This window comes from Rhamphochromis longiceps, linkage group LG19, assembly GCF_057381845.1.
Source record: "Rhamphochromis longiceps isolate RC_006_pf linkage group LG19, R_longiceps_female_GT1.1, whole genome shotgun sequence".
NCBI lineage: Eukaryota > Metazoa > Chordata > Actinopteri > Cichliformes > Cichlidae > Rhamphochromis > Rhamphochromis longiceps.
Genome location: NC_140575.1, coordinates 2,322,793 through 2,337,092, shown reverse-complemented (window position 1 = coordinate 2,337,092; position 14,300 = coordinate 2,322,793). Strand labels below are relative to the sequence as shown.

Genomic DNA, 14,300 nt, shown 5'->3' with positions numbered 1-14,300 from the left:
GCCGCTCAGAGCCGCACGCACAGTCCAGGGGATGCGGGACTCACAGAGAGCAAACACAGTGGCTTCGCTTTGACTCGAACAGTTAAAGTCTCACCCGCCCGGCCGCTGCTGTCAGTGCAGTAGAAGTGCCAGCCACTTGGCCACATTTCGAGAAGTGCCGGGAAGAAAACTGGATTCCTTTTTTACGCACTCCACCGCGCAGGAGCGGGCAGTGTCCGGCGTGGCCGGATAGTGGACACAGGTAGACACTGACCATCAGGAGGTGACCTCTCGCCCCCTTCCGTCTCTCCATCCTTCACTCTCCGCTCCTCTCTCGGCTCGCCGCTGACAGATGGTGTAAAAGCGACGGAGAGAACAGCGACCCCCTCCCTCACCTCAGATCGAAGAAAGGAGGCGCACAGACACATTGGCACCAAACTCCGCACGAGCGCCCGGCGCTGCGCCACGGCCGGCCACCGCGGAACGCAGGAGCCACTGCCCGCTGAAGAGATCACCTCCAGGGCGAGATTCGGCCCAGCGTCTAGTGGTCAGCTCGGGGGGCCGACAAGCAGGCTGTTTGTGGGCGGATTGGTCGGTTATAGGAGCCGGAGCGGGAAGAGGAGGAGGAGAAGGAGAGCCGACCCTTCCAGCGCCGCTCTCCGGGCGATGCCAGTGTAAATGCCAGGGCGATGTCCCGACGCAAGCAGGGGAATCCGCAGCACCTGTCCCAGAGAGAAATAACGCGTAAGTGTTGACACGTTCAGTTTTTCACGCGTGACTGTGCAGAGGAGCTGATTTATTGAAGTACTTTTTCCAGGTGATAAAATGAATATTTTCAGAGCTGGAACAGAAAGTTTGCTTCCCCGAGGCCATCCTCTCCTCTCTCCCAGTTTACGGACAAAATCAGATAAACGCTTTATTTTGCGTTTATTTGATTTTTACTCTCTATAAATAATTACAGTGAATTTAGAGTAAAAAAACGTCCACAGCCGCGTCGGACTTTTACTGTAAAAATCGCTCGTGGAGAAATTGTACTTTTTTCAAACTTTATTCTTCCACCTCTTGTTTGAAACGAGGGGCGAGCAGCGTGATCACTGCGCGGATAATTACACTTTATTTGTAATGTTTTTCAGCTTCACGCGCTCCCCGGAACACATTAAACAAAGGTTAAAAAAACAAACAACGCACCTCATGTTAGAAAAAATGCGTTCGAGCTAATTCTGCTAATTTCTTTTTCATGAAGACAGCGTGGATCCTTCACGCTGAAGCGTCGGAGAACTTTACACGTTTTCAACAAACAGGGTTGTCAAAAAAAATCGTAATTTTATTTCCTCGCGCACATTTTAAAGCGGCTCCGTTTCACGTCTCTTTTCTTTTATCGCCGTCTTCTGAATTTTGCACGTTATAGTTTCCAGTCCGTCCTGTTCGTCTGTTTAATTGGCCCATCGCTCTCATGCTGTTTTCTGCCGCACGCATGCAAAGCTCATTCCTCCCGTGGCTGTAATATTAATGCCAGGTTTGGATTATTTAATCGGTCTGCAAAAAAGAAAGAAAGAAAAAGGGTTTCAGGGTTTCCCTCACGGCGCGTTAAAGCGGAACACAGTGAGTGACGGCGTCTCGGAGATAATTCCACAGAAGGTTAATTTCCAACACCTCTTAGCTTATTATTGATTTATTTTTAAACAAACTTATGCGACACATTTAACGTCTTAATTACTCAAATTAATTTCCAATGACAGGATCACTTTGCCACTAAACTTCTCAGCGTCAAATAATATTTTCTGGCCTCAGATCAGTTTTGTTGATGGACTTAAACGAAGACCAACAGTAAATCTTCACAGTTGTCGCCGATCTCCTTTTCCATCAAAGCAGTGGTTGTATTTCTTTTTATTTTTTACGATCTGTATGTTTGGTACTTTACTCACCTCTGTGCTCCGGCTGCAGGTTATTTGGGGAGACTTCTCTTGTGTGAAGGCTGCCAGATCAGATCAACTTACACTACAGTGTATCAGTGTTCACCTCAGTGTGTGTAACATTTAGCTCTCAGCCTGAGTGCATGCAGGGGTTTGAGGCCACACAGGCATCTGTTTGCTGCGAGGCCATCGTGGTGTCGGCCCAAACAGAGACCAACACCTGAAGTCACTGAGTTAGATTAAAAATGTGCCCTCACATTAGCAGCAGACAGAGGTAGCACTGGTGCAGGCCCAGTTTCTAATGGGGCTCATTGTGATATCAGCCTTTGCTGCTCAGAGCAGACGGATAGACAAGAAATATGAAGGTGGAGGTTAATAAATGAGCAACGAAACATGCTTCTGCACATCCTGTAATTTATGATTTACACACACACATGCATTTATTTATGTGAGCGTAGACGTCAACAGACACACACACATATGCATATGAACACACGTGAGTGAATCCTCCACTCGTGCCAAAATTTTCAAAGAATTCTTCCGGAGCTGTCAGGTGATAAAATCCCTCTGACCTGGCTCTCCGTGCCGTGGATTTATAATTTGGATTTTGCAACACGACACACACCACAACACAATAGCTGTGCACTTTAGAAGAAGAGTTGCTTCTTAGTATATATGCAGGAAGAGCCAGGAACACCGAGGTAGATTTTGTGCACTTTGGCGTCACAAAGTGCATTCCGACGCTCCCAGTTTCCTGCAAATCTTCCTGATTCTGATCGCAGATCATTCACACAGTTTTAAAAATTCTTTCCTTTTTCCAGTTGATTAAATCAACAAGCGATCACAGTTTGGAGCTGATCAGCTGATCATTGCCCTCACTGAACACGGAAGAACCACTTGCATGTTTATCGTCTACATCTACACTAAATATGCACCAAACCCAGCGCTTCCCTATAACAGTAAAATCAAACAAGAAGCCACCCAGAGCGGAATTTGGTGCAACTATTCCCTCAGGGGCAGGAGCTTCATCAGTAGGACTTTATATTGTTGTGTTTGTCTCACAGATTTGGGGGCATTTTTTTTTCTTGTAGCAGCAGCAGACAGTTTACACCTGAAGGTGCCTCCTGCTTCTCATTCACTCCAAATAAGCCTGGCTTTGCTCTGAGAGGCTGATTTAAGCATGAAAAGACACAAACAGGACGAGAGCTGCCATTGTAGTCTCTCTCACACACACACACACACACACACACACACACACACACACACAGAGGGCTGTGTGTAAATTGCACTTGCCCACTTGAGATGCATGTTTCCTTTCGGCTTGTCAAATAGCCACGCACCCTGCTGGGGCTATGTCTTTGTTAGAGAGAGGGGAAGAAAGAAGTCAACATCTCCTTCTTTTAAGCATTCTCTGGGTGAGGTGTGGTTCAAATAGCACAAATGAAAATGCACTGCTTCACTGTGGCTCATTCAGGGTCACGTTTGTGAACGATACGTAATGAAAATCCAAATAGTTTAATGCTCATTATTTTCAGAAATGTCTCCCGACTTAAAGGGTAAACAACAACAACAAACAAAAAAAAAACATTTCATCATGTTATTTCCACGGCGACTGTAAACTGACATAAATAATGTCCGTGGTGATGTGGTGTGTTTTTTCTAAAGAGACGTAATTTACGCAGCTGCCGGGTTTTAAACCATCAACCACATTTTTTAGTGGTTAAAAATAAAATGTGTGTTTCCTTAAATTTCCCACAATTTTCCTTCCCTGTAAATTATGATTTAAGAGCTTTTTATTGTTGCTGGAAATTAGAAAACATTTAAACATTTATGTGAACAAATATAAATGTAACCTTAAAGGTGGAGTGTGTGAGCGGATGAATGCAGCAAGTTTGCCCCAAAGCATGCCTGAACTCATTTAACGTGCACGCAGTTTCACACCACTACATAACACACACACACACACACACACACACACACACACACACACACACACACTCCAACATATCCTGCATACCTTTGTAAGCTGTCTGTCTTCTCTCTGTTTCTGCACCTCTTCCTGCTAGGGGGAGCTCTCAGGCTGTCAGAGCCACAGTGCTCTGCCAATGAGAGAAGTGGAAATGTGCTCTGAGTGTGTGTGTGTGTGTGTGTGTGTGTGTGTTAATCAGATGACATCAGCGCTGAAAGACCACATTCACCTCTCTTAACTGTCAACAGCTGCACACTCGACTGTCTGCCTCTCTGTGGCACTTCTTATTTAGAGCATACATGTCGATTCACAGCAATGAGTGACTGACACATTTCATGTGTGTGTGTGTGTGTGTGTGTGTGTGTGTCATTGCGTATGACTGGAGCCACATTTTAAAGTTGTAGTAAATTCCTGTGTGTAAATATTTCTGCATGTATTTTTGTCCTGTGTGTTCTTGCTCTGCAGACAAACGTGCACTTTGTTTTAAAACACATTTCATAATATTTCGTTTTTCATTAGAAATCTGCAAATATAAGTTTATTTGATTGTTTTTATTTCTGTGTATTTTGGTCTATTTGGAACATTTAAATTTAAATGAGTAAAAGAATAATTGTAGTATTAAAATGACTGCATGTGCTGATTCTGAAAATGAGCCTTTTTTGCATGTTGCAAAAAAAAAAGAATTAAACAAACAAAAAGCATTAGTCACTGTCTTCACCTGACAGAGGTGAAAGCTGGATGTTGAAGTCCACCTCACACTCAGTTATGCTCTTCGGCAGATGAGCCAGTGACACAGCTGCTCTGCGTGTTTGTGAGTAGCACTTGTTTTCCGCTGCAGCACCTCCTGGGCAGGTGGCTCTGCTCGCATCTCTCTGTAACTCGCTGTCGCTGCTGTGGCGGTGGACTCAAATACACCATTACAATCCTTTGTGCGTTTGGCAGCAGCGCGCTCCTGATTGGCTCGACATGGTCACCCAAACCTCACCCAGCACACAGGAGTTACTTTGAATTACCTTAAATTGATGTTTATTTCAAACTCGACTGACTTTGAAAACAGGTTGTGAGTAAAACTGCGTCCTCGCATATTTTAATCGCCTAAACACTGAAAATGATTCTTTGAAGTTTCAGCTAAAAGGAAACTAAAGCCAAACATTTCTGAGGCATTTTCAGTCTCATAGGTAGAAGAAGAGAGGTGACAGGAAGTGAGTGAAGATTGAAACCGGGGGGGACGTGATGCCGGTTGCTTCCTTTAACACCTGCAAACAAAGCGACATGTTTACAGCAGAAGTATCGAGTTTAAAATGTTGCAATAAATGTTGAAAATGTATTTTTTATAAAAAGAACAAGAAGCTGGATTATCTACAAATAAATGAAACAACTTTTAGTCGCCACGTACAATAAATATACGTCCCAAACGCGACTGTGAAGTTTTAAAAACTGTATCTCAACACTGACTTTGTACGGAAAGCCACTTCCTGTTTAGACGAAAGTGTTCTGAGGGCACATCTTAATGTTGACAGTCTCTGCGGTGGCAGATTATTTTCATCACTTTGAGTCTTCACTCGTCTGCTATCACCGACATCTACGGTCCGTCACGTACGACCGTGTGTGCGAGTCACGTCCAGGACCAGCCTCGGCTCTTCGCAAAGAAAAGTCGTTCTTGCAAAACAATAAAAAGCTCATAATTTTAGATAAATAAAGTGTGCGTGCAGCAGCGTGTACACGTGTGTAACAGTACACAGTGACGGTGCGGGTAAATAAACAGTTTATCAGTCGACGTGTAAGCGAGCCGCCGTCAGCTTTGAGTGCGTGCCGTGAGGGAGTGTGTTACTCTGTGTGAGTGTGATGTGCAGTCTCAGCCACAAACATTATATCTTGATTTAAGAGAGAGAGTGTGTGTGTGTGTGTGTACGCGGTAATGGTAAAAAACACAGAAGCCAAGTCGAGTTTTGATCATTTAAGTCGAGACCCACGCGCGCACACACACCATTATCACTGGTCTCAACTGGCAGAATCTTTCTGGTTCTGGGAGCAATTTTGGTGCTTTTCCCATCAGCCTAAGTGTGGCGGCAGATAAAAGTAAAATCATGAAAACAGCTCTCGAGGAGAGGCGGAAACAAATATTTGATGGGCATGTGGCCAGCAATGTGCTCCCGTTTGTGTGAAGGATACGTGTGAGAGATTTCCATGGATTTACAGCACACGTGTGGTGAAAGGTGGTGAGACGGAGGGAACCAACCCCAGAGATGATCACCTGCTGAGGGAAAACATTTGCTCTGAATTCAAAACTAAGAGAACCTACAAACACCGAATTCCCAAATCCTTCTTCAGATCCGTCGGGTCGCTGGTGATTTGTGTAGGTTAGGGTCTTGTTAACGCACAGCTGACATTTAGCAGAAGAACAATGAAATAAATTCATCTATTCAGCGCACAGCTAACACAAAACTCTCTGGTCAAACCTTCTGCTATGTTATAGTATTGATATGCTGCCTGTCATATCTACGTATCGCTCTTACCCGACTCACCCAAGCCTCGTTAAACTGATGCAGACTTTAGACCAGCTCTTTAAAAAAACCCTATCAGTCATAATTCTAATGTGAGGTGAGATTTGCATTGGTGGTGGTGGTGGTGGTGGTGGTGGGGGGGGGGTCACCGTACATGTAGATTGGATTTGTTCCAGGTCAGCTCACTGGTTTTATTCTCTCTAATGTTTAGTACTGGGAAACATGCTACCACTGTACAGGACAGATGGCTGCAGCCTGCAGGCCACACGCACACACACACGCACACACACACACACACACACGCACACACACACGCACACACACACACACACGCACACGCACACACACACGCACACACACACGCACACACACACAGACTGATATCCTCTAACATATAATGAGTGCAGCACATACACTGCAGTGCAGATGAATGTTTGTACTGTGTTGTATGCGATACAAGTACAATATGGTCTTTGAATGTTTAACAGCAGACCTAAAACAGGTATACGGTGGCGTAGAGGGGTGGGGTGTTCCATCTGGAGCCTTCATCCACGTTTGACATCCCAAATCTGTTTGCATTTCTAATGTGGAGGCTGAGACAAACGGCCAGCCTGCTGCTAATCCATCATCTTGTATTAGAGACAGAGAGAGGTGATGGTGATGCGTTTGCTCTTCGTCATCGTCAGCATTCCCGTTTTACCTCAGAGGGTCAGTTGTTCCTCCAGCCTCGTTCAGACCTTCTCGCTCCTTTTGGAGACAGCCCTCACTTACAAAGCTTGCTCGCTGGTGAAGCTGTTGGCCTCTGCAAACACCACACATGTGCTGTCCTACTGCTGTTTCACAGCAACGTTCAGAACCCTGCCCAAAGCCCATCTGCTCACTCACAAACACTGAAAAAACCCTGCTTACGACTAATACGTGTGTCTTAATTGAGACCATGTAATAACTCCTAACGTGTACGGCGACCCACTTTGGGTCATAACCACATACTAAACAAGCACATTCTCAGAAATGACGAGTTTCAACTGAACTCTCATACATGCAAAGACGTGGACACAACCCGGGGTTCGATCTAGTTAGTGTAGAGCTTCTCACTTACAATTTTGCTGAATTCCCATTTTCCTTCCTTCCTCACAGGTGCGAGGCTAAATAAAAGTGTGTGTGCACTGCAGCAGTATGCGGTGTATATTGTGTACTTTGTGTTTGAGATTGAACAATTCTAAAATATATAGTTTGTGGTGTGTTTGAGATGGTGGCTGAAAATTCACCTTCTTGGACTTTTAGATGTCTTGAAAAAGCTTCGAAGCGTGATGGAGGCGTGACTGCACACGTATGAAGCTGCACTGTTGTGTCGGAGCCACCACACATTAAGCCTTATGTTAAGTGAATGCCGCCTGGTCTAACAGGTCGTTGGTCACGACTCTGATCGTTCTGTGTTGTCGTCACCGCAGCGCTGTACGAGCAGCTCTTTAAGTGTGTCGCTCAGACACGTGGTAACCTAATTACACGTTTGCGTCATGTATAGATTTCAGCAGGCGATGAGCGAACATACACCCAGGTTAACTCTGACGTGTCTCCTCTGTTTTGTTTCTCGTGCAGCGGAGGTGGAGCATCCAGATGGCGCTTTGCTCTCCGAATCCCTACCCTCCAACCCACTCACCCTGCCCTCCAATCCACTTGGCCTACGTCCCCATGCTTTGGACCCCAGCTTGGCTCACACGCTGCCGCCTGGCCTCCACTCTGACCATGACCTGCTCACTTGCGGCCAGTGCCAGATGACTTTCCCGTTGGGCGACATACTCCTCTTCATTGAGCACAAGAAGAAGCAGTGCCAAACACCGCTGCTGACCAACGGCTGTTATGACAAGATGAACGACCGAGGAGGAGGAGGACAAGGAGACAGTCCAACTCTGCAGAGCCTTCATCACTACGCGCAGAGGGTGGAGCTAAGAAAGGTGTTGGAGCCAGTAGAGGTCGGCATCCAGGTGACACCAGAGGAGGAAGAGGTGGGAGGAAGAGGGGAACGAGGTGAGAGAGGAGAGAAGACACCAACCAAAGGAATTTGCCCGAAGCAGGAAAACATGCTATCAGGTAGACGTGACGTACGCAGGGAAACACACTAAAGCCTCTTCTTTCTGAGCACAAATACACAAATGTCACTTTTATGTGTAATTAAATTCATGAAGTCAGTTCAGCTTCAGCTGCGTTTGTTGCTTTTTCACATAAGGGCAGGCCAGGTAGGTGTAAATAGATCATTTTCATGAATAATTGAAAGCACAGTTTAAAAACTCAGGTTTTCTTTGGCTAACATGAACATTTTTGGATGATTTAAACAGAATTTAAGTGAAACTAATGTGCAAAAAGAGAAACCATCAGGAATGGAGCATTTTTGAGGGCACCGTATGTTCACTTTCTGCTGAACAACGTTGCTGTGCAGACTCGTCAGCATGTTGCCAGATTCAGGTTGAGGTTTGGTTTCTTTAAGAAAGGGGAAAAGCTCAAATCCTCCCACAAAAACCAACCACAACTTTTGCTTCTTCTTTGTCGCATATGTAGCATCTGTGACCTTTGGAGGTGTGAGCAGGTTCGTCCCAGGCTGGTCCCTCCGACTCAGAAAGTTCAAGCTCATTTCATCTGAATCAGCTCGTGTTCACAATGCACACACATGGACACGAGGCCCCTCTGACAACAGCTTTTCATTTATCAGCTGATGTGGTCTGGCACTGAAATCAGCTGCTGGGATAAGCTTGAGTTTGTGGCCTGCCAGAACCTGGAATAAACTGTCATTGTTATCCAGATGTGTTATAGGTAATGATTAGTTTTCCCGAAATGCTGAACTATTTAATTCCAAAGAAAAACCTTTAGGTAGTAACAAACCAGCAGTTTTTTCATCAGTCTAAATATATCCCTGTTTTAGTTTTAGTTTGTGTGATGGCGTCCTCTCGTTCAGCAGAGGAAGAGAGGCGTTCATTTTATTAGAGGACATGGACAGCAGAGGGACAGACGAGGAAGAGGGGTGAGACAGGCAAATTAGGGAGGCAAATCTCTAAACCCCCTCAAGGACTCGGTTGAAACAAATTGAGCAAAACATGACAGAGAGACTCACCCCGACTTTCATGGAGAAATCCAGTCTAAGCCATCTGCTTAAAAAGGTGAAAAGCTCATTAAAATTCAAATAAGCACAGGCAGAAAAAAACAGCACGAGAGGAGAAGAAAAAGTGGGAAAAGACAGGAAGAGGGATTAAAACGAGGCTAGTTTCATCCCCATTCAGCGAAGTAAAGAGGCAGTTTAGCATCTGTGTGTGTGTGTGTGTGTGTGTGTGTGGGACCAGCAGTTATCGCTCAAACCAGTCAAGACACTCGTAAAGAAGCCTGTGACAATAACCCTGTCGTGCTCTTCTAGAGGTCAGTTTGAGGATCGCAGGCTCGGCCTGCAGACCAACAGTCTGTTAGCACAGGCAGCATGGTTAGCATCGCTACTGTCTTCATGCATTATTCAGAATGAATAAATAATGAAAGACTGATTTCCTGTGAACCTACACATTCCTCAATAATCTCACCACCTATATGTAGACCTACATATGAAGCGAGCTGATTAGTGGAATCAGCTTAAACGCTTCATGAACGGAGCTAAAACAGAAGACAAATACAAATGCAACGTTTAGGGAGGTTTTAGTGCCGGCTCACCTGACTGAAACAGCTCTGAAAGCTTGGAAATGATTTTATTTTATTTTTATTTTGAAATGAACTTGATTAAGAAATGTCGTCACATGTGATCAGCATCCATATTGTATCGAATCAAGTGGTAGATTAGACATCAGCACATGAACGATGTCAGAGGACGTGTCACTATCACACAGGGTTGGGCTGTTTGCTATAACGCCACTGACATCACGTCATGTATGTGTAACACGGTTATGACATTTGGATGGAAACATGAATGAATGTGTTGGCCTAAAGCCAGGTGAGGAGGCTCACAGGTGAGCCTCTCAGTGAGCGGGACGGCGGTTTCGCCTGCATTGTAAACACTGTGTCTGGGCCTGAACTTCATCAATATTTTACCAGGCTGTTACAGCTCTGCCGGGCAGCTGTGCATTGCTGCTGTGGACAGCACAGCTGCCTGCACTCGTGAAGCTCGTGGAGCGACGCTCCAGCTTTGCATTTAATGCAACTGTCTGAATTGTGGGGTGCAAAAAGCTGGAGCGCAGTCCCCGAGCGTGTGCAGAGCTGTGCTCAGGCATGTCTGCTAATTGAGTGGCACTGGCCATGGCTCGGCATTATTACATTTATGTGCATAAATATATATCCACCCTGTGTTTAAATGTGTGCAATGTATCGAACTGCCATCCTCCAATGAAATCAACCCCATGTGCGCTGCGTTGGAAGACTGGAAAATATAATTGCACAATATTTTTTATAGCAGAAACTGCAATAATTTTCACATTAAAAGCAAAAACGTATTAGCGACTCAATTGGACGTGCACTGCAGCAACTGTAAACTATATTGCTCCAATAACATTTTATGTTTGAAAATTACCCACGGTGTTTCCACATGAAATATGTCCAACGAGCACCTTATTAACACGAGCAGGAGACAGAACAATTTATTAATCAAGCTGGAGTTTAATTTGGAGAGCGCGCTCTCAGCCCCTCTCGTCATTACTGGGGGATTGAAATGCGGCAGGTGGAATTTTCTCTTTGTAACTCAGGGCGGCTTTTTCTTCAGCGTATGTTTTTAGCACCTTTCATTACCTGGTGAAAGAGGGAGGGACAAAAGCACAGGGAGGGAGGCGAGAGAGATGGGGAAAGCGATCGGGGACATGACGGACGACACTTCTTTGTAATTGGCTCCCAGCAGGTCAAACTACTCGTTTATTGTTAAGCTTTTACACTTTCATTTGTCCTCCATGTGAAATGGAACACGCACACGTGTGCACACGTGTATGAGCATCATGCCAAGTTTCTTTTAACCCCTAAATTAGAAGAAGTGTTTGTGCTGTGCGAGAGCTGCTGGGTTTTTCCTTTTCCTCTCTCCGTCTGTCAGGTAGCAGCGTGCAGAGAAATAACAGAGCACCTAGCTTTTCCATTCAGGCTGTGAAACACGTCGCTGCTATTGTGCTGAAGGATTACGAACAGCGGCTTTAGTTTGTATACACAGTGTTGTTCTGTTTCAGCTATTGTTTTTTCCCCACAAGAAGCCCTGTTTAAAAACCTCCTGATTCAGTTTGGAAAGGCTGATCAAAAGGAAAACGTGCAGTTGGTTTTTACCACGATGTGAATGAATAAGAGTTTTCCGGTCACACCCATCTCTCCTCTGTCTGTAGCTGAAACTCACTCAGACTTAGAAAAAAGCCGTTCCTCCGATTTAAAGAATAAAAAAAATCGTTTTTGTTTTTGCTTAAATGACACAAATCTTCTCTCATTTTTGAGTTCATGTAGATTTCTACATTACTTCAGCCTGAAGCTTCATCCTGTCTGATTTTATAACCATGAGGAGAATCACCATCATGCCTTGCAGTTAAAGACTGGATGTGCTGTGATGGTGACGTAAAACCATCATGCAGAGAAATTTGAAAGCGTACTTTTTGCTCTCTCTGCTCTCGTCACACACGGCTTCCTTCCAGACAGACAAACAGACACAGCTCGGAGGAAGCATCATCTAAACCTTCCTCACAAGGAGTGAATATTCAAAAACATCAAGCACAAACACCCCAAACCACAATAAGCCCAGCGTTCTAACAAAGGCATTAGATAACTAACCGGGCCGAGTTTTCGTACGTCAGCAGAGATGCATTCAAACAGCTGAACCAACCTTTTGTCAGCGCTGTGTAAGCAGGTGCACGCTGACAGGATACCTCGGCTTGCAGGAGGCTTTAGGATTTTAACTTGCAACCCTGACGTCCAAAGCCCTCCAGGCTTTCCCAGGTGACCAGGCGTGAGGTCTCTTGGCGGCTTCACAGAGGTGCTGCACTGACAGTTTGGATTAGAGAAGGAAGTCATTTTTACTATGAGGCGCTCAGCCGCCATGCTGCGTACACTTATCACTGACGAGTGTTTAGCACCCGACAGCGCCACACACACACACACACACACACACACACACACACACACACACACACACACACACACACACACACACACAGATTAAGAAAACAGAATAATTAATGCACTTTGTTTCCAATGGGGATGTGCAATTTTTCACATATTGAAAAAACACATTTTAGGAGTGTTTGTCTGTGTTTGAATCTCATATAAATATTCTTCACATGGACACACACACACACACACACACACACACACACACACACACACACACACACACACACATCTTCAATAAATAATGACTGAGCACAGTGGCATGTCCCTAAAATATTTACCATATGCTTATTTATCTTCCAAATGAAACTGTACAAAGACTTAACAAAGAGCCACGGTGCTGTGTGTGTGTGTGTGTGTGTGTGTGTGTGTGTGTGTGTGTGTGTGTGTGTGTGTGTGTGTGTGTGTGTGTGTGTGTGTGTTTGATATAGCAGCCTGTACTTTAGAGGCATTGCGGTCCCTGCTGCTCTTGTTTTTTCACATTGTTTCAATAAAGCTGGGAGGCCTCTCGGATGGAGCGACGGCCTTTTTGAAGTGGTAATCACTCTGGTTTGTGCTGCTCGCTCTCTCCCTCACTCTCGTTCTGCCTCTCCTGCCCACTGTGTGTGTGTGTGTGCTTTGGCTAGTTCGGGTTTGTGTACGTAAATGCGGCTGTTTTCACATCGCACAGGCCTGACGCATCTCTAATAGGCTCAGAGAGGTGTGGAATCACACAACTGAAGAAGTAAAGAAAGTGCGTTTAATGAGTCACACAGTGCCGGCCATCACTGATTATGACTCATTTCCATGATAGAAGATTGTAGCCGGGCTGTGAGTGTGAGTGGGTGAGGAGGTCCGCTGTGGACGGGTCACACAACAGTCAGTTTCACTTAAAGCTTCCACCCTGAAACATCCACACAAGACGGGTGGAAGTTTCATGATAAACTTCTTCATATTTTTTTTGTCCCTGCATAAATTTGGAAATAGCATCAACACTGGCACACACACGTCAAACAACACACTCTGTTTAACATTAATAGACAAACCAATGCGACTGTCAAGCAGCTAGCCGTACTCATAGCTCACTGACCTTTGGATGCTGCATGCTAACAGGGAACTCATACGGTGCTAAAACCCTCCAAACACCCACAATTCATGCTATCCAACAAGCTCTGAGTGACATCATTATGGGTCTCAGTGGGATTCAAAGCTGTGCAGTGAACATGGTGTAGTGTGGGGATGCTCGTCATATTCAAACGTTAGTATCATCGTGAATGATGTTAAAATCCTTTTTAAACATTACATTTTCCTTATTTTGACTGACAGCTGGTTGGGTGTAAACAGTGCTGCTACCTCAAAGTGGCCGTAATGGACACGAAAGCAGCGTGAAAACACTAAAAGAGCCAACGATGACCGAGTCGTGCCGGCGCTCTGAGTCTCACTGAATTTGTCCCGTTTTGGACAACAGACCAATAAGAATCCAGATGAAGCAGCGTGCAGCCGGACTCACCGCGTTTAAGGAACTGAAGCCTGCATGGGCCCTGCTGAACCTTAAGCTTGCTCGTGTTTCTCTTTGAAGCATCAAATCCACTTCTTGTAAAGAAACTCTGGTGGACACTGTGTGAGACGGACAGACCTGCAGACGGAGGAAGAAAGAGCATATTTATCGTTAACGGAGCACCTCGTACGTCTCTGCCTGCTCAAAATCCCTTTTTGCCTGTTTTGCCATGTCGCCTCGCTCGGCTGTTAATCACTTTGCATGCACTCATTTAAATATTAAAATTTTCTTTAATCATCAAAGCCAGTATGCATCATGCATATTCATACCCCCACCCACGCCCCATTCCCTGGATCTCAGGT

The 14,300-nt window shown here is 45.2% G+C and overlaps 1 protein-coding gene across 1 annotated transcript in view; it reads left to right on the top strand.

Moving 5' to 3' along the window:
• bcl11ba (BCL11 transcription factor B a) overlaps positions 1 to 14,300 on the top strand; it is a 35,245-nt gene continuing 20,945 nt past the window's right edge. The window contains exons 1-2 of the mRNA XM_085391981.1: positions 1 to 723; positions 7,965 to 8,456. Coding sequence (XP_085248107.1) covers positions 669 to 723; positions 7,965 to 8,456 — 547 coding nt within the window. The 5' untranslated portion in view covers positions 1 to 668. The remainder of the gene's footprint in view (positions 724 to 7,964; positions 8,457 to 14,300) is intronic.